Here is a 23,697-nt window from a genome sequence, read left to right as displayed (position 1 = left end):
CGCTAGGGCTAATGGCTGATCGTACGTTTGAACGTGACCCCGTGGACACGCGGATATATACGTTTTAATAACGTTGCGTTAATCACGCGACACGCGAGGCGAATCGCGAGCGTGGAAGGGTGCCCCGAGGGGCTGTTTTGGTCGAGCCGTCGTCGTTTTCAACGACCTCTCTCGACGACCCGACGAGCAATCGGTTCCTCGAGCCCTCGACCAAATCTTGGATCACGAAGATCGTGATCGAGCCGCCGATCGAACCACCCAGGATCGATCCATTAGCGCTCCACGGGATGCGTTCTTCACCCGTCATCGATATCTACGATTCCCACAGTGGGCCTCGCGAGGGTCGAAGACCCCCTCGAAGCCTCCGTTCTAACTACGGATCGACGTTGATTTTCGATCTAAAATATCGACTTTATTCGAGACACCCGACGTTTTTACGAGCTATCCTCTCGTCGTTTACTACAGAATCGATCGAATCTGGGACACCTCTCTTATCGAACCGTGTATCGACGATTTCGGTACACTATACTTGGTCAGTAATTGGTCGGTTCGTAATCGAATCGATACGTACAGTTCGCCGAAGAAGTTGACGCGTGACCGTGAATCACCGGTTTAGACTATCGTCCGTCACTTCCGCGAACCCGCTCGCACGATCGAAATGTTTACGCCAGATCAACCTTGACTAGTCATCTCTGTTAATGGTAATAAACGAATGGCGCGTTCGATCGCGTCGAAACTCGACCAGACTGCTCGACGAGTCGTCGAAGCGTTCACGGCAACATCGTCGAAATAGAAAGGCGAAACAAAACGATCGCGCAACGAAGATTGACCAGCTGCGAGAACCATCGACGGAAATGCCTCGTCTATGTCGAATTCGAGGAACAAATAGGTGTAACTATGCTTCTCGACCCGACTGTTCGAACCATTGACCACCCAGTGGAGGCGGCCCGCTTTCGAGTCAGATCCACGATTCTTCGAGCCGAGACGACGCGATGCGACGCTACGCGTCGTTTCAACGTCCACGAGCAGCAGAGTGCCAAGCTAATTTCAGAAATAAAGTTATTACGCGACGAGGGGTCCAGTTGGCGAACGCGTACGCGTTCCTCTTAGCCGCGACGAATCAACGACCGCCTTCGCGGTAGGTAAAATGCTCGCGAACGATCCCTGCTTCTCCCCGGACCTCGACGATCCTCTGTTCGAAGGATAATTAGGCGTCCCGTTGTAATTTCGGCGCGAACGGACGCGCAAAACTCCGGCTCCACGGGCGGTTCTCTAGCGAGCCCTTGAAACCCGTGCCAAATCGTTAATAATCGCGGATCCCTCGGTCCGCGAAAAGAAAATTCAACTCGAGACGAGATCCGTGTTTGGCGAGTCATGAAACGAGGAGAGAAAAAAAAGAAATAGAAACGTCGGAGAGATCTGGAAGCTGTTTTTGTTGGAAGTCGTTCCCGGTGTCCGCGGCGACACCGGTCCAACAACGAATTCCGAATTAGCTATCCTCGGTGATTTTCCATTGAGACGTTCCTTTTCGAAGTGGCTACGCGTACGCGTTGTGCTCCATCTTCGTGGCGTGCCTACAAATATTTCTTAAATTTGTCATAGCCAGGTGAGCAAGAGGAGGAGGAGGAGGCGAGTCTTTTTCCCTTTAGTCGACGGTCTACGGTCAGCCCGGATGCACGCTAGTTAAGAGCCGGTCAAAGGGGAGATTCGGCCTTCTTAAACTCGAGTTTAACCGATGACACCCAGGACAGCAACGTGGAACCCTGCCGTCACCTACCTGAACCATCAATGGACACTGAACTAGTTGTGTCCCGTTCGCGTCGTCTCGGTGACAGTTTTAACGGGTCCATTCATTGCCCTACTCGAACTTACCGAGCAATTCGATCAAATAACGACGCGACGTTTGTAGAGAAAAATAAAATACTGATCGTTTCTTAGCGCTTTCTCCAGCTACGGGAGTAGACAGGAGAGAAGCAAGAGAATCGGCACGATTCCGAGATCCTTCGAGCACGCTACCGGAATCCCGGACGAAACCGTCGATCGATTTCTCATCCGTTCTCTTTCACAGGCTGTACTCGACTATAAAGTATCCAATTTCGGTGAATTAATCGATCGTCCGTGGATGTAATTTATCGAGCGAGCGCTGCTCGAGGTATCCCGAGTGTGGTCCGACCGTGGTATCGTTCGGTTGAACCGCGACACGCCGATAAATTAATAGCGAAACGACGTTGATGAGGGGGACGATAACGATCGAATCTTGGTCCCATCCTCGTGCGAACGACCCGGTGGCAGACCGTTTCGCGAAAAATGCCTCTAACCAGTCGGACTTAGGGTCCCATCGAAGACGCGACGAGCGAGACGGAAGCATACCGCGCGAACGAGCGCGAGAAAGACGAACGAAAACAAAGTGAAAGAAAGATGATCCTCGAAAAGAAGGAGGGAGGCGGAGAAAGGGAGAGTGGAAGAACGGACGGAAAGGTGGAGAAGGGATACGACATTCCAGGTGCGCTGTAACCAATTTGTGAGCCGGACGATAGTGACAAATACACGATATTGCCATAACGTATCGTCGAGACACGACTATCGTTCGAATTAATAGTCACCGTCGCTGACTAATAGCCTCGTTAATTAACGATCCGCGGGGCCAGATTAGCCTAATCCAGCTTAATTTAGTGATCGTACCGCTCTGCTATCCACCTAACCTGTCTTCTCTACGAACACTGTTTCTTCCGTACGGGTACAGTCCGTTTCATAATAGCGTGTACGCCTACGATATCTCCCTCCGAATTTATCTCTCGTTGTAAAATGGAATATCGTAAAAACGTATTAGTCACGTATCGGTAGCCGAGCTAAACTACTCTTTTTCCTGGCCGTTATCCGGACCAACGAAAAGAAAGAAGCATCTAACCTTTTCGTAGCCCGTCAACGATCCTCCTTCCGTGATGGTAGCGGATCGCATCCTTCTTTCGTTTAACGCGACTCGACATCCCCGAGATTGTGAAATCGAGACAGGTCCCGAAGAAATCCGTAGCCTGGAAGCCGAAGGTATCCCGTGAAAACAAAGAAGACGAAACGTCTCGGACGTTTTTCCGCCTTGTCTGCGGCGACGACTAATCCGTCCCTCCTCTTGGCTCTCGTATCTCGCGCGACCAGATTAATACGCGAAGCGATTTGGTCAACGATCCTGGCCCGAAAGAAGAAGGAAGAAATCTTTTGGACCGACGCGTCAACAGGTTGGCCCGGAAAGTAGCACCCTCGACTCGATCGAGGGTTCGCACAACTCCCTCGAGGAGGCTCGACGACGGGCTTATACGTTCAGACCGGAGTTGTTTAAGCGGTTGTACAAATAGAATACAAAGCGCCGTGCAAACAACGGCTAAAAGGTTTGAGTTGTAACGCGCTCGAACGCTCTTGACGCAGGCAAACAGTTATCGGGACTGTCGCGATCCGTCTTTGCCTCTGACCCGCACTCCGTTTCCCTCTTTTTCTCTATTTCTCTCTTACCCGTGACCATGTTCTACCGTCATTTCGCTGTACGGGCTACTATAAATTTCTGTTTGCTCTTACTACCTCGTGCGTTCCTTCGGGACGTGGAAATTCTTTCCGAAACGCAGCTTCGTTTTATAACTCTCGAAATTCTCGAAATGTCCGAAATACCGTCTCGTGAAAGCACGAGAATCGCGATCGAATAACTCTCCGATTCTACGAATATTCTTTTAAAGTATAAAAAGAAAATAAATAGAAAGAAGAACACGAGATTACGTTGAACGTAAATTCTACGAAAGTCTCAAGGAAATATAAAAAGCACGATGCACGGGAAGAGAGAGGATGACGGGCAGAGAGGGACAGGTATCGAGAAAGATCGAAAAATCATCGAGAGCCAAGGCCCGTGGCAAAACGCGCGTCCGATGTTCCATTATCGCCTAATTGGATGAAGATGCACATCCTTTTGTCCCTGGTAGAGACGAAAGCCACGAGTTTCGTAGTCGGTGACCGGTTACAGGTGATTTGGTCTTTAGTGGGCATTAGTCAGGGCAGAGATCCGGGGACGGGTAACGACGAGTCGCGTTTAATTGTTTTGCCCCGAGAGATAATTGGGGAGCAGCCGGTGGCTGTCGATTGGCCGTTAAGATGACTTAAGCATTCGCGGCGTTTAAGTGCTCCATTGTTGCACGACATCTTGGCGAAGTGACGGGGTCTCGCAAGGGCGGAGGCGCCCTTTAAGTAAGAGTTAATCGCTACCAACCAACCCAACCTCCTTCTGACCCTATCCTTCCTTTCGGTCTTGCTCTTTCTTCTCGCTTCTTCTCTCCTAACGTGGAAGATTCTTACGGGGTCATTTGCTTTCTCACCGATTCATCGCGATCTTTTCTTCTTCTTCTTCTTCTTCGTCCCGCCGTAAGAAAATCGCGAAAACCATCGATAAAGTATCCTTCGAGAACCTGACCGTGACCGATCGATTCGAGATCGATCGGACAAATTGAAGAGGAGAAATGTTGTGACACGCGAGTTTCATAATCGAGCTACGGCAACACGATTCGGACTCAACGACCCGTGAGAGCGTGAGATCGATTCGAGTGGTTCGATACGCGTCGATTATTGCCCGTTTGCCTACCGCGTATAATAGACGAAACGATCGCCGTCATCGATCATCCGGCGCATCGATTCTCCTAGGCGCTTCTCTTCGTTCCGGGTTCCATACCGCTAATAACAATCTTGTTGCCTACAAATTCGCGTATTCTTCGAGACACCAGTTTTTTTTGTCCCGTTATCGCGAGTACAAGTTAATTTCGACTGCAAAGAGGGTTAAAAGATATACGGATGCGGAATAAAAGGTTCCTCGATTAATGTACACACGTTACATATTCGAGAGGAACAGCTTTCACCGTTAAAAAGATTAGATGCCGCGACCGTCATAGTTTTTATTGCAGCTTCGGCCCTCCGTGAAAGAAGATACACACAGAGCCGCCCTTCTGCCGCGAATGTCTTCGATTTGCCTAAGCAAACGGAAGGGCCATAAACGCGTGCTTGGCCCTTTCGACCCGACATTAGCATCGCTATCGAAGAACCATCGGCCTGTGTGATTGCTTAATCCTGCGTAGCGCGGTCGAGCGCTCCTCCTGGGAACGAAATCCGGGCTTTCCAGTTGCTCCATTGCTCTCCTCTCTTTTCTTCTCCGTATCCATTTCTCTTTTATACCCGATTCGTCTCTCTCTCTCTCTCTGCGTCTCTCTAAACGTTAAACGTTTATCCGTCAGGATCTTTATTCTCCCGTTTTGAGGGAAAATTGTTTTCTACCGCGTTACGTTCATCGTCTCTCTTATCCGTCTCTGATAAAACGCTTTTGCTCGCGAACAAGCTACAATTTTCCTCGTCGTTCTATCAATTTGAACGCTTCGGTCGTAGTCCAACCTTGCATCGCGATCCCAGTCATTACCAAGTTTATGGATTCTCGTGGCTAAGCCGAAAGATCGTTAAAGTTATTTTCGGTGTACCGAGGCGCCGATTGCTGGTGGAATTTAAAGAGGACCTCCTCCACCTTCCGGTAAATATACGAGCGAGTAAAACCGCTCGTTCCACGGTACTCGGGTCTGAAGCCTCGTGAGTGCACGGTAAATATAAAAACCTTTGACCGAGTGAAATCAGTTTTCCACCGAAACAACCGGACGACTGATCCTCCCGTCCGAAAATATTTACCAAAGCCTTTTGTTTTCTTCCGATTATCTCCAAGATTACGCGAATTTAACCCTGCTTTTTATCGCCATTGGCGCCTTGCGGTGTTCGACCGATTCTTAAGTCCCTCATTACACGCTTCATTACCGCTGTTGATTGTTCGTACGTATATAAAGAAGTCCTCGCACAATAAGAGAGTATTCATTCAATTTGAATAGTCCTGAAATAAAATTGTTTGTTATACATTTATTACTATTTCCTCAGCTTTCGATAGCGACTCCCGCGTTAAGAGTTAAAACTTGTACTTTGATACAATCATCGAAACGATCGATACATTTGAGAAAAAGTTACACTTGTAACGAGCGATGTTTCGTTCTGTTCCACGCAGGTGCCCTGAAAGTAAAGCATACATACAGGTAAGCGTACATATCCGATAATATTTGACTTGGACGAAAGAAAAGGAGGCGCGCCTGGTTTGTTCCTGCTCGAGCTCAAACAGACAGGCTTCCGCGGTCCTTACACCTCATTCTCGCTTCTTTATCTTAATTCCTGAACAAAGGAAACGTCAAAAGAAGAAGGCAAGATTCCTTATCTGATCCTTTTGTCACGTTCTGCTCACCCCCAGATTCGCTTCCGTGTTATTCTTTCTACCCTACCACCCCGTTTTCACTGGTCCTACCCTCTGAGACTTGCTTTTCTTACTCTTCGCGACGCACTCGAGATCTTGTTTAAAATTTCAACGCGATCAGAGAAATATACTTCTAGATACTGTAAAGAGTTGTTCCGCACTTGTATAATGGCGATTACTTTTTTGTTGAAGTTATGAATAAATCGAAATCTAGTGTCGTTCGAACTTCGAAACATACCAAATTAGACATCTATGCGGAATTTTATAAAGTAGTACAAATGACAGAAGTGTTATATTTGTGGGCAGTTGTTGCGGTAGTACTACCTTTGTACCCGTTGTAGATAATGAAGAGCACGATACAGTGGATCCGAAGGTCTTATTCAGAACAATTCGCACACTATATTTTATCTTGTCGGTGATATAGGGAGTGACATAAAACTTTGCACTTCACCAATGCATTGTTTACATGGTTCGATCATAAAAGTTCATAAATAATGTTCGGGTAATGAGTAATTAATTATCTTGTGGCAGCATTGCGATACGTACATAAGCCGCCTATGTCAACTCTACTGCGCATGCAAAGTGCAAAATTTCGGCACTTTGACGACGTAGTATGGTCCCTGAGGCATTTAGAAACAAATTTCTATTAGGGTTTGATGCGTTTTGATGCCTAACAAAGCCAGAAAATCAATTTTTGTTGAATTCGTTCGAAAACGGTACAGGTGGCGCCATCTAGCGGCGAGCGGCGAAACTATGAAAAACTAAAATTTCGATTTTCTCCGAAATTAGGCAATTTTACGTATTTCTGAGGGTCAGAAATTGTTCTGTGGCCACTCTAGAACCTATGTATTGCCACAAGAACCTCCTCAGAGTGCTAGAAAAGAAAATTAAAAAATAGGTCAAAACATGGACTAAAAAATTGGCGTCCATCTAGCGGTGAAAGTTGGAACTACAAAAATATAAAAATGCGATTTTCTCGAAAATTAACGAACTTTGAGTACTTCTGAGGCTCGGAAAGTGTTATGTGATCGCGATAGAACCCAAATAAAGCAATAAAAGTTTCCTGAAAGCTTTAATAAAGAAAATAAAAAAAATGTCATTTTATGGAGAAAATTTGTGGCGCCATCTAGCGGCGAAAATGCGAACTAAACTGAAAAACCGTATGCCCGAACACGCAGTAAACGGGTCAAATAGAAATTGAATTTCTGGGCTTAATAGGCAAAACAATGAATAACTTATTCAACAAAAAGTGCTTTAAAATGTCTAAAAAAGCATACTGCGTCGTCAAAGTTGCAAAATATTACTTTTTATATTTTTCCTTAATGCGTGTACGGGCATACGTTTTTTCAGTTTAGTTCGCAGTTTCGCCGCTAGATGGCGCCACAAATTTTCTCCATAAAATGACATTCTTTTTATTTTCTTTATTAAAGCTTTCAGGAAACTTTTATTGCTTTATTTTGCTTCTAATGCGATCACATAACACTTTCCGAGCTTCAGAAGTACTCAAAGTTCGCTAATTTTCGAGAAAATCGCATTTTTGTATTTTTGTAGTTCCAACTTTCACCGCTAGATGGACGCCAATTTTTTAGTCCATGTTTTGACCTATTTTTTTATTTTCTTTCCTAGCGCTCTGAGAAGGTTCTTGTGGCAGTATATAGGTTCCAGAGAGGTCACAGAACAATTACTGACCCTCAGAAATACGTAAAATTGCCTAATTTCGGAGAAAATCGAAATTTTAGTTTTTCGTAGTTCCGCCGCTCGCCGCTAGATGGCGCCACCTGTACCGTTTTGGACCGAATACGACAAAAATTGATTTTCTGGCTTTGTCAGGCATCAAAACGCATCAAACCCTAATAGAAATTTGTTTCTAAATGCCTCAGGGACAATACCGTGTCGTCAAAATGCCGAAATATTCATTTTTTTATTTTTCTTATTTGCCTGTTCGGACCCTTATTTTTTAGTTTAGTTCGCACGTTTCGCCGCTAGATGGAAGCCAATTTTTTAGTCCATAAATTGCACTATTTGTAACGGTTTGCTACTGCGCATGGGGTCAAAGTTCAAAATTGACCGTTAATTTCCAGGAGTGTTTTTTAGCCCAGACTCGCTCGCCTTTTTTCGCCTTTTTTTGCTCGCCTTCGGCTCGCTCGCTCAATTATTACAAATGAAATAATTAAGAAATTTTCTACTGTCAAACACGTGCGATTTTTCGACTTAATCAGTACAGTAGCGAATTTTCTAATCGAAAGAACTTGTACATATTTGTAATGTTTATCGAAGCTCTGCTTTTAGTGGCAGCTGCTGTACTATTCTTTTATTCGTCGTTTTGGCAATAAAACGTGCGGTGAATTCCGCGTTGGAAGCATTTTCTACGCGGCAGGGTAGGGCAATGGCCTACATCCAAGCGAACGATCCCTCCGGCTTCAGCTTCCGACCCTTCGTCGAGAAAATGATCGTAATTTTACAACCCCGTCCCTGATACCATGCGAATATCACAAAACTTCTCCCGTCAAATCTTTTTTTGCTCAATTTCGCTACGCACTCGTGCAATTCGCATAAATAAAAAAAAATGTTAATCCCATTTTTGTCCCTCTCTTGAACATCCCAATCGTAATTTACCAAGTAAATAGACTTTTTATGTTTCGAAAGCTATTATGCTAAAAGGACCGATTTTAGAGTAATGTGTACGCTCTAAGGGACGTCTAGTTTGGAATTATCGTAAAAGTAGAGAAAGTGGTGTAAATATGGATTCTTAAGACAACTTAAAAACAATTGCAACGAAGTGATCTTTTAATTCCAGCAATATAATGGTCTTACTAAATTAGCTCTTGATTAAACAGATGATTGTTAAGAGGATAAAGTAAACGCGTCGGTAACATCTTTGAAGATGTAGATACAAGTAAAGTTACACGTTCTACGAGATAACTCGACATCGTTTCTTTCCCGAATCATAGTTTCCTCTCGACCGTAGTCCGCGTTTAGACCACTTCTTCGAATTGCGAATATTTTTGAAATAAGCACGTCTATAAAATGCCGGGAACCGTGACGGTGTTTGACGAAGAGAAGTTGTCGAACGTCGAAGAAAGTAATCTCTTAAGCAAATTTTTCTTTGCACGAGCATCGAATTGGCAATAGAGAGAAAATAAATAAAATAACTGGCAAGTGGGCCGAAAGCACGAAATTGATCGGAGGGTGAAAGAAGAGGATCGCAGCGTATCGAGAAAAAGGGAAAAGATGGTAGATGGATCGGTAGCCATCGGTCGGCGTGGCGGACGGGCGGCATAGTTGGTCTGGTTGCGAGAGTCGAGGAGGCGGCCACGTGGATCAATACCAAAGAGGGTGAAGCTGCCTCCGCCACCATCCGCGAGTAGCAGTATGCTCGCGCCGCGGATACGCGCCGCACGCTCGAGATTTCTCTACTGTTTGCAGTTCAACGTCGAGTCTTCGAACGACAACGTACCGCGAACTCGAGACATTTCCCTCCAATATTACGAGCGTTCGTTCGACGATCAAACGATCAACCCTCTCCGTCAGGACGCGAGAAACGATGACACTCCGCCACGATCCCGAGGGAAAGTTCGAGGTCTCGCGCGTTCAACTTTCTCGGTGTTTGACCCTTGCTTTTGCTTTGCATCGTCTGACACCTGTCAGGACCGCTTTCGCGATACCAAACATACCTCGTTTCGTTCCTCGATAGAGCTCGAAGGAAATTTTTTAACCTTTCTGCGATTAATTGTTTGCCCGATTGTTCACGAACAGGATTAAGAAGATAAGAAGAATTTGCCTGGGCTTCGCCGTTTCTCTTATCTGATCGGAAATTAATTAAAACGAGACATTTTCTCGCGAGAGATCTTGCCATTATCGAGATAACGATACGACGCGAATTCGAGTAACGGTGATAAAAGAATTTGCTCGATCTCTTGGTCGAGATAACGAATGGTATTAGCTTTGTTTTCGCGGAGGGCGAGATTGTCGATCGTTTCGCATTTCAATTAGAAGCGACAATATGGAAATATCGGAGAGATAAGGGAGGGGCATAGGTAAATTTGCGACGAGACCTTACGGAAATCCTTCAAATTCTTCTTACTCGCTCAGCGGTGAACGCTGAATTCATCCGAACGCGTTCGTAAACTTCATTTGTCTTGTTCGATTCGCTATATCGTTTCGGTTTGTTTCGTTGTTGCTTGTAGCATAGAATTCGGTGTCCGTGGAGAACGTGAAATGAGGTGGTAAACGGTGAAGAATATCGGTGTTCCCGGTAGCGAGATCTCGCGGTTGTTTTGATCGCGTGCGAACTTTCGCGCGATGATGCAGGCTGCCTGATAGAACGCGATCGTTTATCGGGAAAGAAACTTTGCAATCGAAAGAGGTTCGAGCCTTCCCGTGAATCAGAAGGTGAGTAACCTTTTCAACTTCGTGTCACAGATTTTTCCTATTAAATTCGAGAGCAAATCTCTTTACCGTAATGCCAAATGCATGTGGCTCCTTCGAAATATTTGATATTTGCGATACTGCGTCGATTATTTTAACAAATTATCAATGATAAAATTCATTTGGCAACGAGTGAAAAGGTAATCGCGGTTCTCCGCTTTTCTTAGATTTTCTCAGATGATATCGTGAGGCGATGCCTATGAACACCTGAATTCGCGCGCGTGTTCGATCGCTGTCCACCGGTTGTCTCTGGTTTCGAGTGGTTTCCGTCGGTAACGCGTTATTTCTTGATCGAGGCCTTTCGTGCAAGTATCAAGAGAAGTTTTTGCAACTATACGAAATGCTTACGACAAATGCGGTTGACTCGTATTCGTTTGGCGATCGTGCAACGCGCGAAAGGTATTCGCCGAGAACGAAAAATGCTGGCCCTCAAAAATCAACTGTTTGAAGAAGAGTTAGCGAACGGCTGTAAAGAGCGAACAAACAAGTAGCGAAGCATCAATTTCTCTGGGCAAACGTTTACGGATTACGCGAGAATTGATTGCGTCTATTTGCTTAACACGCGTGGCGATGCTTACCGGGCTCGATTTTCTTCACGATCGAATCGGCTGATCTGCAGATCTTCGCGAACGTCACGACAATAGACTCAAACCACCGGAATTCCATCGCAAAGTACGCTATTTCGTATCGATAGACAGTAGACGCCTATAGCTACGATGATAATATGCAATCATATTTCTTTGTCTATCGAATCGAGTAAATACAATGCAGTGTACGAGCTTTGGACCGGATTGATAAAAAATTAACATTCTGAGTTCATAGGCTCGTAAAAGATACGTTATTGGAAAATCTAAAAATATCATCGGTCACGTTCCGATAGTAGCTTTTGATATAAATCGGAAGCTGAACTATCGAACTATTTAGACTCTCGAGTAAACTGAGCATTGTTGGAAAATCGATGCCAGAAAGTAATTATCTTTACAGATAAAGCTGAACGAGATCACGTGTTTAATACTTATGCAAAATGTCAAGAGCAGGAAATGAAATAAAATAAATGGCTATATAGATTTCATGTTTAAATGACGCACGAGACACGTCATTTTCGCTATCCGCCTTAAACCAGTATTGACACGGTACGTTATTCCAACATGTACATCATCTAAATAAATATGTAAGATCTAAGAAATGCGCAAACAAGCAAACATCTCTGCATCAATACAAAACTATCTTCTACGATAAATCTCCGATTTTCAAAAAAGTATGATACACCGTTTCGACGATCCGCAAACTCGAGAAACGTCCGTTGAATCTTTCCTGTAACTTCGCTATTCCGTTTCAAAGATTTATAAGCAACAAAATCGGAGAGATCGTTCGCGATTCTCGAACAACTAGAAATTTCGCGACTTCCTTTGGAACCGTTTCAAGTATCCGTGAATTGGAAAAATGAGAAGAAGAAGAGCCGTAAGTTTTCTCGACGACGAAACATTCTTGACAACCTGACGCGACGAACGAGCAGCCGAAGAGAAACGAAGCAGAAAGTCCGAAAGAAAGTGGTCTCGTTTGAAGCGTTATCTCGACGAATCTGGGTAAATTGCACGGAGCATCCTAATATTATCTGGGTGGAGTTTCGTTATCACCGTCGAGTAGCGTGTATTTAGAGGCAGAAGCTCGAGGACGATAGGACAGGGCAGCGATGACTGGACGGCTTGACACGCTCGACTGCTGACGGATTGTACGATGGAAGACCTTCGAAAGGCAAAGACCAGTGTCAGCCAGCCGGTAAACAGTCGATCGGCGATCATCGCGCTGCTTAGACGCGCGTAAACGTGCGTGCGCGTATCGAGTGACAAGTGCGCGTATCGAGAGCGCGCCGCGAGTCCGATTAATCCGCTCGCTGTAACAAACGGTCTTCCTCGCGAGTATTCGCGCCTACCGTTCGATTTCCCCGTTGAGTACTAGTCACGACCATGAAGACCATCTCTGTTTGATCAGTCGAATTGCTCGATCACTGTTCATTCGGACCCGGGAGAACGATAAGGATTTCCAGGATGAATCGAAACAGTTACAAGTACGCCTCAAAAGTTACGACGAACTATTTTGCTATCGGAGATTTTCTACCACCGTTCCGTGCCATTACTCTCCTTAATATTCTTTACGGTGCCGAAGAAAGAAAAGCGCGGCCAGTGTTCCGTTATCTTTTTCATACGCCCGCGAAAATCGAGGGAAAGTTGCGACTGTGCTCGAACATGTGTAACACGATAACGTAATAAATGACACTGAGTCATATTTATCGAATGATCCTTGCGCGATAAACATCGTATATAAAACGACAATTATTCTATCCTTGGCACGATCTACTAATCGCCTGGGAAATGAAATAAAAATCCCTCGATAATTCGAAATATCGTTTCAAGTATTCACCGTCGATTTATCGCTGACTCGCGGCGCAAGGAAAATGATCCGAGCACGTGATCATCTTATTGCAAGGTGTTTCTTATTGAAGCGGGAAACGGGAGTGTTACGTTATTTTCGATGGCAAAAGACTATCGAAGAACAATCGGCAACAGACTGTCGATAAAAGTAAAAGACAAAACGAAGATATCGTGCTTGCACTTTAACCTTGTTTTGTCATGCAATATGAATTGATAAATAAAGTCCTTATCTATGTCAATTGCGGACTAATTTCATTTGCAGCGATTATCAGTGTCGCTCGATTCATCAAATTAATTTCCTTGCTTTTATTAAACGGAACAAAGATCTATAGCCTCTTTCAAGCGAGCTACGTTCATTATTTTCCCGCACAAACGATCAGCATGTCGCTGTTCCATTAAATGTTACATATCGTCGGATATCTTTTATCGCTGTTATCTTGGCGTTGCAGTCCGTTCGGTATTCAATTTTTTATAAGCATCAACTCGTAGAAGTAAAGTAATATTTGAAATTCGCACAAATTTGCGTTGTACAGCGTGATTTCGTGCGTAAACGGCAGCGATTAAAACCAAATTGTAAAGAAAATAATGGGCAGAGATAACAAGCGAGTGCTAAAATCGACAAAAGTGGCAAACGTTTAATAACCCAAAGTGAAATAAATAAAAAACGCGCGTTCGCGAGAAAACGTACGAAAACAATTTAATCGTGTAAACCTTGAGAAATTAAAACAATCGCCGTTTTCTTATCACGAATTTGCAATGTTTTAGGGAAGTTTTATCATCTTTTCGTTAATTTCCTTTAAAGATATCAAAGTTAATTGCCGTACGAATTTTTGTATTTACCATATCGTTTTTCATACTTGGCAAGCTCATAAGTTTATTTCTGCTAACAACAGTGAACACTAATGTATCCTTTTAAATGCAAATGAAATCGCATTAATAACAAAAAAGAAACGAACGACTGACAAACAATTACAGCTCGAAATATAATGATAACATTAACATAAACGTGACGGCCATTACTTTTATGATCGTTTAATACACGGAATATATTGTAAACGTGTTTCGTAGTATCGTGTTCAAATCGTATATTATTTCTATCGTGATTTTCCAAGTTTCGAGTCATGCCTGACTACTTCACGCGTTACAATACTCTTGAAAATGATTTGCGTAACGCGTCACATTGCGAAATTTTCCTCGTGCCGCGCCAACGCGAGAATAATTTCAATGCTAAATCGCGGCCGCTGATTTTCCGGGACAATGTCAGTTGCAAAGTTAACGCATTACCTCTCGTCAGAGGTTATCAAACAATTAAACGAACAAAAAAGAAGGGAAATTTTTCGTACCGCTATATTGTATCGGTATAACGATTGCAACAAAGTTCAAGGCAATTTTCAACCGCATTAATATTATGTTACCGAAGCGAGTGATCAAGTAGAAAGGTTGAAACCGAGTAATGTAACGGTCGGATTCCAAGTAATTACGATTATAATTCTAACGAGTTAGAAGATATTTAGTTTAGAGGGGCGTTTTGATCGCGGAATCGATTCGAAGAAGCCAACGTTCTGTCGAAAATGGGTGGTCGGAATGTCAAGATCGTGACAAACGTCGAACGGTTCGGTCCAGCCATCGGCATTACCAGCCGTCAAGTGGATAATTACCGCGCTATGATTATCTGCGTTCTACCTATACGCATGCTTTTACATAATAGACGGCCCTCTCGTCGTGTCTACCAAGGGAGAGTGGTATAATAAACGAGGGGGAGACACGATAATTGTTTAATTGTCGGAGGTCATCGCGTGACCGTCAGAAACGATCGCTCCTAACGACCAGATCTTTTCTAAAACGCCGAAACCAAACTTCTTTTATCTTATCTTCGAACCTGAATGCATGTTTTCTTTGAATCGGTGTTATTACTACAGTTGAATGCTCCGATACAAAAATTTGAATGGGCATTAAAATCTTTCTGACATACGACGTCATATAATACCGCGTGCGATCGTGCGGATACATGAATTAAAATTTATCGTATAGTACATATTTATCGCGTAATTCTGATCAACTTCGAATCTAGCGTATCTAGAGTAATATTGCAATTGTTGGAGTGTTTTCTACATAAATTCACGATCAGTGTCCATTCGCGCGGACGTTTTTATTTTGTGATGGCAGAAAATTTGTGGTGAACGTTAACGTGTGAGGTCGAACCTATGAGAGCATTAACGAGTAGCAACAACGTCGAATGAAAAAGTCCTTGTAATGCGACATTTTTTGCAATTCGAGACTGGTCTACCGGTTCAGTTTGCGACAAAGTTCTGTCGTTATCTTTACCAGCGTAATTATCGGGACAAGCTCCTTTTGTAACCAATTAATTCATTTGCGCGATAAAGATGGTACTATGCTATGGCAAGTTTCGTTTCAATTACATCGACGATCACTTCGATAACGCGATGGTAGATAAACGATAGGAACTAGATTGTTTATCGATCATCAATTCTTTCAGATAATTAAATGTTCGAGCTTTTGTTAATTGCTAGTATCGCGATAGTGACACTTACTAAGAACACTTTATTGCGATCATGAAGAGCACAGTCATTAAATTTCTCTTTTCTTTTGTATGGATAGTAACACTCGTTGACACGAATTGCAATTTAGTGGAGCATAAAGAAAAGAATTTTTAATACCGCTAAAAGCACGTTGGCAATTCGAACAAAGTAATTGTAACGTTAGCGTTAGGGTAAAAATGAATCGTTGGTATCGTGCACGGTACCAGACACGTCTGATTCTACTGCGCCGAGTAACGCGTTGACTAACACACAGTGAAAGTAGCCATGTGTGCAAAGTCACGCTGTGCAGACAATTAGTTACACGGTTGAACGTCAATGTGAAAATGACCGTAGCAATAACGACAGTTATCAAGAATACGATGATTTCATTTTTCACTTGAACTTTTCAATCTGCTGAATTATAGCGTTACTCGATTATTTGATGCTTCGGAATTGAAACGTCAACCATCGGTGACCCCCGTGGCAATAAATGTTCGTACAACATTTGAATCGAAATTGTTGCTTTCTCAAAATATGTAGAGATCACGGCTATCTCGAATGCTCGAACATCTTCGCGACCCACTCTGTTTTATAATCGATACGCGACACGCGTTTAAATAAGACTCCTGCATTTACAAAGAGCGTAAAGTGTTAAAAATATACGCGATCGTGAAACGTCGTTGTTTCGCAATCTCGTCATGAAGTTATTAACTATTATACGTCGCTGAAAGACCTGTTTCCTATCGGAGAAACATTCCAGCATCGAGAGATGCTTCGAGCAACCATAAAATATGTGCGGTAAACACGGAATAACGAGTGCGCTTGTACGGCTGTTCCGATAACTAACGAGCTTCCCATTTCCGTAGTTAACTCATTATTTTCATCGCGAAAAGTCTCGGTGTTTTTTAATCGTCGTTAAATTAACGCAGGATGAAACGATTCGAGAGTTTCTCAACCGCTTCGAATCAAGCGCGAACAATAAATGTCGCGCATTGTTTTATTTGCAAATTAATTTCGAACCACGATCATTTCGTGATAATATTTTCTGTTATTTTTCTCCACTTTTCTTCCGCTGTACCATCGCCGCAATTTTTCTTCATTGTTCTCGTTTTACGTCAGTCATCGTTTCAATGTGACACGGCGCACACGTACATTACTGCCTAGAAATTTCTTAAATATCCCGAGAAAAACGTCTGAAAGTAATTACGTTTCCTTGCTTCGCAATGCATCGTGTTCGGTACTTAACAGATTCCTGTCTGCAATTTATCAGATATTGTAACAGTAGGAAATCATGTTGAATTAGATACGAACAAGATCTTTGACCAACAATATACATTTTCGAACACGCGTAGAGACTTATCTTCGCATTACGTGGGCAATTTGTCTTTTCTCATAAAGCTAGTAGAGCTACGATTCTCTAAAACACGAGGAATTATTCGAAATAAAGCTCTCGGACGCGTGCAAGAAGTGGATTTTTTCGCAGTACGAACACGACTCTTCCATAAATTCGCGTATCCAAGCATTACTATTATTCTCGGCATCGTAACTTCCATTATCTCTGTACCGCTTTTGCTTGATCGTCAGGGACACATCTGCGTTCGGCATGGAACAAATCTCGTTTGTAATAATCGCTCGCGTGATTATACACGTCGAGCGGATTGCACGCATCGCGTGCCACTCGTGATCTCTATTCAAACCAATTATCACCTGCCTTCGAATTCGACAAAACAAACGTCAATTTTTCTCGTAGACCTTGTTAACGTCGGCGATCGAGAACAATAGGCGTTTCTTCGCTCGACCGGATGTCGCGAATTTTCACCTACATCTATTCTTCCTCGGAAACGATCCGTCAAACAGAAAATTATCGTACTTTGATACTTTCGAAGTTAAATATACCCTCTCTCTTCGCGTTATCTTTCAGCAAAAGGTACAATAGCTGCATCTGCATCTACAACGTCCGTGTTCTGCCTTTTGTCAAAGTGTCGATCGAATTTGACACCGATAACGCTCAGGAACAATGGTGCCCCGTAGAAAGCGAAAGAAAAGAGCGTGACAAAGGAGCGAGGAAGCACGTGCGCATGCCGCGGCACGAACAAAGTACACACTTCCTTTCGGCGAGGAAGTTTAATTATTATAAAATCGCGTGCGCGTCGCCGGTAATCGCGAACGGACGAACCGAGTTATTTCACGATCCCACGCGACGTTTTTCCTCCCAAACGTCGCCGTTTCAGCGGGCAAATTCGGGGGAACGATTTACGTTTATCGGTCACTTTACGCTCGAACGTCGTCACAGTCGACGGCTCGTCGATATCGCGTAAACGCTTCATGAGGCTTGGCTTTGGTGTCATTCGAACGTCGCCGAGCCGACGTGGATCGTCGTTTTCGCCAAGAGATACAAATCGTGTCCGTTGATCCGCACTACTGACCAAAATTATGGGACCGTCTTTCCATAAAGCAACTTCTCTTTTATTTTTTTTTTTAAACGAAATCGTTTGCCCTCGAATCGATTTCGCGCAAATTAGATATTCTCACGAGGTACTCTCATGATCTCGTGACAATTAAATAGCGCGGTAATCCTATACTTTTGGTCGATACGTATAGTACTTGGTCGCAAATACGTGGAACGTTGTTGTACTTGGTAATTTCACGTCCGTGTGTCATTTATTTTCTAGACCGTGGATGCAGCCAGGTGTTGGAGGCGGGAGTGGCGTGGCCCACACAGGTGGGACAGGTGACGACGAGGCTCCAAAAGACCCCGGTATTCGAATCACTCATCAATCTTACACCGAGAAGGATTACGAAGGTATTTAGTTTTTTACCGTTTCTTCGTTGAAATGGAAACTTTCGCTCTCTTACGATGACCTGCCATTTAAATCGGCCCTATAACAGCTATCCCTGCCTAGGTCAGCTGTGTACACGCGTGAATCTGGCTTCGTTGTTTGCTCAACAGAACGTACGGTGCTTCGAAAATCATTATTTCGTTCAGCCGTGTCGCTTGGTCACCTGTCCCGACTTGATCTTGAACCGTTTCATGGAATCGAATCGATTCGCATTACCCTATGGCCGACGAAGTGTCCCAATTACATCTGATTCGTTTAAAAGTATCTTCGTCTATTCTTTTCTGAAGCTTTTGCCCAATAAATTCGCTCAAAATTTATTTATTTTGCATCGGAGAAAGACCACTGGAATTCCATCGAGAAGGTATAAAAAGTGATCACGAACGTAACAAAGGATTATCGATTAGAGTAGCGGCTTCTTTGATCGAAAATTTCAATGAATAATTCTAGAGAAAAAAATGCGAATCGTAAATCTAATTTTAAAGCCGATACATTTACTCGTTGGTTGAGAAGAAAATTGAATCGATGGCGCAGTCGAATCCTCCACCGATGAGGAAAAGATCGTGGCTTTTCCTCTCTTTCTCTGGCACACGCTCGTGAAAAAGGGTTTTTATTATCGATAATCATAGAGAAGTAGTAGAATATCGAATCGACAGAGACACCGACGCCAACCCTCTTTCATCTGCTTCCAGGTCACAGAGCGCACACGGTGTACGTGGGCGTGCATCTACCTGGAGAAAGGAGACATCGTCGTCACCACAAGCACCATCATTCCCAGCGTCAAACGTACAGTACCACCAAGGAAAATGTCGACAGCGATAGACCCAGTAAGTTTAAATCTAACTCTCCTTTTCCGTTTCCACGCTTTTTCGACACTCTTTTTTCTTCGATCTTTTCGAAAGCTATAGCTTTCCTACTTCATCCTGGAAATCGTACATAGCTTATTATTAGAAATAATGATCGTACAGAATTGGATGACATAAAAATGATACTTTAACCTAGAAACTAACGAAATTAACTTTGCAATTTCTGTTAAAATACACCATGAATAAGACTTTGCGATACTTTTATGTCATCTAATCATCCGGTATACAATAATCTAACAATTCGTTGAAGACTGTAGGTAAACCAAGGTTCGAATTCGTTATCCGATTGATCGTATAATCGCAAAAGAGGCATCTCGTAGACCGCAGGGAAAAGAAGAATGGTCGACTATCGTCGAGGCGTGAGCCGCATGGTTCGTTGGAATTCTAACAGTCTGTATCTCGAGTTTCGAGTGCCTTCTTTCCGCCGGTTCAAGCGGATCTCTTCGAGGCGGCGCGAGAGCGATTAACTGAGATTTCGGTGTAAAAGAGCACCACAAATCGGCGCGAGCCTCGTGACCTACAACAGAGACATTTTTGCCTCTTCTCGTTTTTATTCGTGGTGGTTATCGATCACGAGACGAACGACGTTGTTCGTCGAAAAGGGAAACAACGAGAAGTTGAAACGCCCGGGCAGCGACCCATCTCGTCGACGGAGACAGACGAGATTGCTTCTAGCAGCGAAACCGATCGATCGCTCGTCGAATAGTTAGTCGAATAGCTCGTTTTGTTGTCGAACCGATGGGCGTGGATCTACCTTTGGCCCGTGCGCGTTACAAGGAAGCAGACTGTGAGCGGGGAAATCGCGGAAAGTAATTTTTTTTTCTTTTTAATTGATCGACTGATCAAATGGAACGATTCGTTATTGCCGGCGAATGAAGGACGATCCCTCTCGACGAGAAGCGACGTCAAAGAGACGATAGAAAGTAATTCGAAGTGTAAATATGCTTGGCGGATAACGCGCGACTCTAAGCGAATGCAAAGATCGACCTTGGCATCGTATATTTTAAATAAATTTAAAAGGAGTCAGAGAAATTGTTATCGAGACGAATACTTGTTATTCGTGAATTAATCAGCTCGAGGAACGATTTCTATTTTATCGATTCGCGAACGGAACGAGTACCATACATCATCGTTTCGTCATATAGGCGCCTGAAACTTTTTATAGTGTGTTGTACTTTGCGGCATTATCGAACGATACGTGGCAACCAGCCAACCACTTGTCACAACTTCTCCGGCTATTCACCCTACTTCTGGAACACCGGGTACAAGAGGGTGACCGATATCGAGCCCCACCAAGGGTTTTCCATCCTCCGTTTCCCTTAAATCTTCCGTGTACTTTCATCTACTGGGATAAAGGTTCCACGGTGATCGTTGCCAGAGCCTCGTCATTAATCCTAGGAAAAAGAAATTTCGAATAAAGATAATGTCATTTCGTATGTCGACTGAAAAACTTTTATTGGAAAATGGAATATCTGAATCGCTAACGATTCCTGATGCCAGCCATCGCGTTAATCCATATCAGTGTTCCAAGAATATCAACCGAGTGTCGCCTCCAACTGCACGATTAACGCTTTATTGATCGTATGTCTTTTTAAATCAACCATTCTCTGATTCTGTATCTCTCTCTGCAACTTTACAGATTAATTTCATACCTATACGTAAATTGAACTGTATACTTTTGAATGCATCGCTCTGCATTCGGTATAATAATTAGGGTATTTTGTGAAAAAGTGATTACTTCAGGTGGCGTTTGTTGTCTCGTTGCCGTTTCAGGACAATTGCTGATGACTCGAAGGAGTCTACTATCTAGCATCTGCGATCCCGACGGCGAGATGATACGTAAGCCAGTTCATCTACGTACCAGAATTTTCTGTATTCTTTTTACCAAATACACTCTCATCCAGAGATCATTCGTACGCGAATGCAATTATAAAAAATCAACGCGAAATCGAAGTCATTGCTATTTTTATCGATAGAAGGATCAGAATAAAGGTGTTAATATCCTTAACAATCGTGAATTTGCAAAATTTTTGAATTGCTTCGAAGAGCATGTACGTACGTAGCAAACAGAAATATAAAAAATGTGTAAGTCTGCCGTTTTTATGTTTCGTCGCTTTTTCAAAATGTAAACGATTACAAATCGCACTTCGTATTTGCGCAAACGTTAAAAGCCTGTTGATTACGTTTAGATTATCAGTTTAAACACGGTGCAGGGACACGATCGTGCCTCAGCGAAATTAATATTTATAGAATCTTTAATACGCGACTACGTCTGATTACATCGTTTATCGTAGTTACATAAAGAGCATCGCCGCATCTGCCGAAGCGTGATGCATCGATCGCTCACTCGATTTTTTCAGTGAAAACACGCGTGAAACGTTCGCTTCGCGGAAACCGCGATCGATAACTCTTCTCGTTCAGCTATACGAATGGTCTCGACGAATATTTAGCCAGATTTAATTGAAAAAACAAAAACGGAACTCGTCTATACTCTATATTTCTCGATATTCGTCATTAAAGCCGCGTGCATGCGTCATCGATCATCGCAGAATTCGCGCGAATCACTCTCGCACGACGTTCATTCGAACGGCTCTCTCTTTTCACGGGTCGACGTTTCATTCCCCTTTTATTTCTCGAATTCTCTCGTATCCGACCATCTAACGGCAAGTGTATGTTTCCATCGTTCTTTGATGCTTGAACGGCTGGCGGAACGCGTTCTCCATCACGCTAAACACATTTAGACAATGCACGCGCACGCAGTCCAGCCAAATCGAAACTTTGCGATTTTTAAACACGCAGGGTTACACAGAGCAAGTGACCAGGAGAGGAAACCAACTGTTTTGTTTTTGGTGTTTCACCACACGATTCCTCTTTTTATGTGTTCTTCTGCATCGATATTTCATCGGTTGACCGTTGAATGCTGGACTCGAAAGAATCAACGAGAACTTTATATCGATAGAAGCGCAGCTATTTCTTAACAGGGGGATGATATAAATCAGAAAGGCATTCAACGCGTTGATGTTTCACTGGTTCGTGAGAAAATGTACGCCGGAGAGTCTGTCTTTTCACGAACGAACGTCTGCAATTGCAGTTACCCCGCCAGCCCAAAGGGTGCAGTTCATCCTGGGCGAGGAAGTCGGCGACGATGCTCACGAGTCCCATCCTCTCTTCTCCGAGATGGAGGAGCTCGTCAAGGATGGGGATGAGATGGAATGGAAGGAAACAGCCAGGTAATTTCCCCGCCTCTTTACCTCGAGTTCTCGATAACTCTTTTAACTCGGCATTGGACTTTATTTTGGCCCGCGAATACGTATTCTAGATGGATCAAGTTCGAGGAGGACGTGGAAGAGGGTGGAAACAGATGGAGTAAACCTCATGTAGCGACTCTATCGTTGCACTCGTTGTTCGAGTTGAGAAGCCTGCTGTTAAATGGCACCGTGATGCTGGACATGGAGGCAACAAGCTTGGAACAAATCGCCGATTTAGTCCTGGATAATATGATCAACAAGGGATCGTTAGCCATCGAGTCGAGGGAGAAGGTAATTTAGAAATTATAACTGATTCAATCGTGGAATATGTGGAGTTGCCTTTATCCAATTACTAAATCGGTCCTCCCATCGTTGCATTTTTTCAAACTACGTATTCGCAACAAATTGTTCAGCGACGTTGAAATCCATTTTGCTTTATTTCTAATTTCCGAGGACACTTCGAAAGAATTGCTTTTGCATCGCAGGTCAGGGAAGCACTTCTGGTAAGACATCGACACCAACACGAGAGGCGTAAGGACAACAACATGTCCAGGCTACCGATCATCAGATCGCTAGCCGAGATCGGACGGAATCATTCCTCCTCGAAGAGTAAGTGTGCCGAATATATTCGAACATATCGATTTAGCATTGATTACGAAAATACAAACATTTGGTTACGGAACCATCCTCGAAGCCGACAAGGAGTCTGGAATATCGACGTTTCGAGTAAAATACAACCCTTCGATTGTCTCGATTCGACTTTACATTCCCCACTGTTATATTTCTCTTTTACCGACTATATTTTGTCAACCAGTTTCTTGATTCGATATCCTATTTTATTTTTATTCATTTCTAACACGTTGACTGCTTTAACGCTTTTACCAATTTATGCGGGAAAGCCTCGATTAAAATGCTACTTTACCATAAATTTGATCGAAGAAATATCGTACAGGGGTTAAAGCGTATTTACCAGTCAACGTGTTCATTTATCGACCTATTTTTTACGAAGTTTTTATTATTCATTTATGGTATGATGTAGCAAAAG

At 43.5% G+C, this 23,697-nt stretch overlaps 1 protein-coding gene across 16 annotated transcripts in view; it reads left to right on the top strand.

Moving 5' to 3' along the window:
* Nucleotides 1–9,672: 9,672 nt before the first annotated feature.
* Nucleotides 9,673–23,697, top strand: part of Ndae1 (Na[+]-driven anion exchanger 1) — a 27,486-nt gene continuing 13,461 nt past the window's right edge. For 4 of the 16 annotated variants that reach the window (XM_076535727.1, XM_076535726.1, XM_076535728.1 and 1 more), the window contains exons 1-7: nt 12,388–12,797; nt 18,374–18,504; nt 19,231–19,365; nt 21,178–21,243; nt 22,496–22,634; nt 22,724–22,943; nt 23,138–23,261. In XM_076535727.1, coding sequence (XP_076391842.1) covers nt 12,778–12,797; nt 18,374–18,504; nt 19,231–19,365; nt 21,178–21,243; nt 22,496–22,634; nt 22,724–22,943; nt 23,138–23,261 — 835 coding nt within the window. In that variant the 5' untranslated portion in view covers nt 12,388–12,777. Of the gene's footprint in view, nt 9,882–10,488; nt 10,694–12,385; nt 12,798–17,963; nt 18,105–18,373; nt 18,505–19,230; nt 19,366–21,177; nt 21,244–22,495; nt 22,635–22,723; nt 22,944–23,137; nt 23,262–23,697 lie in introns of those variants that run through there. The other 12 variants (XR_013039387.1, XM_076535729.1, XM_076535725.1 and 9 more) reach the window with 8 other exon arrangements.

This window comes from Megachile rotundata, chromosome 9 (assembly GCF_050947335.1).
Source record: "Megachile rotundata isolate GNS110a chromosome 9, iyMegRotu1, whole genome shotgun sequence".
NCBI lineage: Eukaryota > Metazoa > Arthropoda > Insecta > Hymenoptera > Megachilidae > Megachile > Megachile rotundata.
Note: the sequence above shows the minus strand (reverse complement) of the source record. Positions and strands in the feature narration are given on the sequence as shown.